This window comes from Volvox carteri, assembly GCF_000143455.1.
Source record: "Volvox carteri f. nagariensis unplaced genomic scaffold VOLCAscaffold_577, whole genome shotgun sequence".
Classification (NCBI taxonomy): Eukaryota; Viridiplantae; Chlorophyta; class Chlorophyceae; order Chlamydomonadales; family Volvocaceae; genus Volvox; species Volvox carteri.
The window spans coordinates 4,641-6,930 of record NW_003308089.1 but is presented as its reverse complement, the minus strand read 5'-3'; the positions used below and the strand labels follow the sequence as shown (position 1 = coordinate 6,930).

General features: G+C 54.1%; 1 protein-coding gene across 1 annotated transcript; it reads right to left on the bottom strand.

Annotated features, from left to right (window-relative positions):
• Window positions 1-1,197: 1,197 nt before the first annotated feature.
• On the bottom strand, window positions 1,198-1,623 carry VOLCADRAFT_101260 (uncharacterized protein; the record flags this gene model as incomplete). The annotated part of the gene is made up of 1 exon (XM_002959695.1): window positions 1,198-1,623. One exon carries the CDS (start codon window positions 1,621-1,623, stop codon window positions 1,198-1,200), a length of 426 nt encoding a protein of 141 aa, XP_002959741.1.
• Window positions 1,624-2,290: the final 667 nt, after the last annotated feature.

The window sequence follows — 2,290 nt, the reverse complement described above, 5'->3', positions numbered from 1 at the left end:
GGGTGTTCGAGTTATCATACGCACGACCTCAGGATTGGAATATTTGTTGTTGTTGTTACATGGTCGTGGGTGCGTTCCCCGTACGAGCCGAGGGCTCAAGGGCTGCCAAATCGCCTATAAACACCATCCTACCTCGCAGTTCCAACGAAACAAGTAATGAAGGATACTAACGACCAAAGGGAATGATAGAGTTGCGGTGGGACCATATGCGTTCCAGCATCCTTGCCAGGCGTTCAGGTTCCCACTTCATAGCGTCCTTCATATGCTCGAAGCGTGGGAAACCCATATCAGATCTGATTTTGTTGTACACCGGACAGTCCATCAAAATGTGCTTCTCGTCCTCGATATGGCTATCAGTGCCGCAGCAAGGGCATACTCGCTCCTCCCTTTGTATATAACGCCGTCCCTTACGCGCTCTGTTAGCCGCCAATGCCCAACAGCAAAGCCTAAACTGCATAAGCTTGCGGTTCGCTGAACGCGGGATAAACATTGCGATATGCGGGAGCACCTCCTTCCTGCCCGCTTGCTCGGCCGCCAGCCCCATCCAATGCTTATACTTCGCCATGTGAATTCCTGGTTGCTTGCCGTCTGACGGGTACACGTCAGGCTGGACATCTAAACGCGTATGCTTCCAACCACTCGCTAATCGGTCCTTGAAGTCCAAAACCACACCTTCTGGCATTGGCCTGTTCATCAGCCACTCCACTCGTTCGTCTACCTCGTGTAGCCCTTGCGGGGCCTCTTTCCATACGTCGTGCCCCAAAAAACATAGAAAACGGAGGAGTAGTGCCCCCATCCGGCCCCTTCGGGGTTGGAGAGGGACTCTGCGACCTCCTGTCGTAAAACTTGGTATGCCACAGACCCACGCTGTAAACGAACATGGTTCCAAAACCTCACAACCTGCTTGAGAACGTGGTAGTGTAGGGGTAGCTGCGACAGCTCTGCAAACAGGAGGCGGTGTGTTGGTCTGGCAGCTCCTACAATTTGTCGCATGAAAGATATCTGAAGCTGCACTGCTGTGTCCTTTAGGCATGCCTCGAAGGGCCCCTCTGCAAGGTTACTCGCATCACTCCGCCTCTTGAGCCTGTCCAAGACCTCAGCTAGCATAAACGGCCCCCAGACAGGCCACAGCTGTCACTCATGACAGTCTGACAAGTTACCCAAACAGGCCACGGGACGACAGGGCAACCCTTCGCATCAACACACGGCCACATGGCCACACGGCCACACGGCCACACGGCCACATGGCCACATGGCCACATGGCCACACGGCCACACGGATACACGGACACACGGACACACGGACACACGGCCACACGGACACATGGACACACGGCCACACACGGACACACGCACACACGGACACACGGACACACGGACACATGGCCACACGGACACACGGACACACGGACACACGGACACACGGACACACGGACACACGGACACACGGACACACGGACACACGGACACACGGACACACGGACACACGGACACACGGACACACGGACACACGGACACACGGACACACGGACACACGGACACACGGACACACGGACACACGGACACACGGACACACGGCCATGGGCAATCCAACAGAGCGGGGTCCCCCTTGGTTGCGGTCATGCGGTCAATTTTCCACTATTACGTTGCTTATGTGCCATGTATTTCCATAGCTTGTCTGACGGTAGTTCCCAGCAACATGCGGCTTTTATGAAGCTAGATAGACGTATGGTAATACCTTCTCATCCGTACCGAATGTGTATGTGTGTATAAATCCGTCATACGCACACCCATGGGAAGCTCAGCAGGTCAACAGGTGCAGTATACTCGTACAGTCTTTAGGTACGACTAAAAACTGAAATCGCTGCGTGCAGTAGTAGTGTGTAACTCAGCGATGCACACCTGGACGCCTGCTGCCGCGTTAGTCTGGGTGGAGCCGATGGGTGGTGGTATCCATGGCAGCTGTTACACAGATGGAGCTCGAGTCCCCGGAAAAGCTTCCATACGTGTGTGTAATGTGGAGCATTTTGATAGCCATCAACATCGTCAGTCATAACCTACCTAAGAAGGCACGCTGTGTCAAAGCAACGAACCAAGCAAGCAACTGCGTGGATGGTAACCGCAACAAACACCTACCAATGGATCACACCCATTAGTTCCCTCAAGCAGAAACCTGCAAAGATAACGAAGGGCACACAGCCCAGTCCAAGCAAACGCACAGCACCGACCCCGTGGTATATGATAAATGCTCTACTAACGGCTCACTGGTACCATCCACTAGCACGGGTAT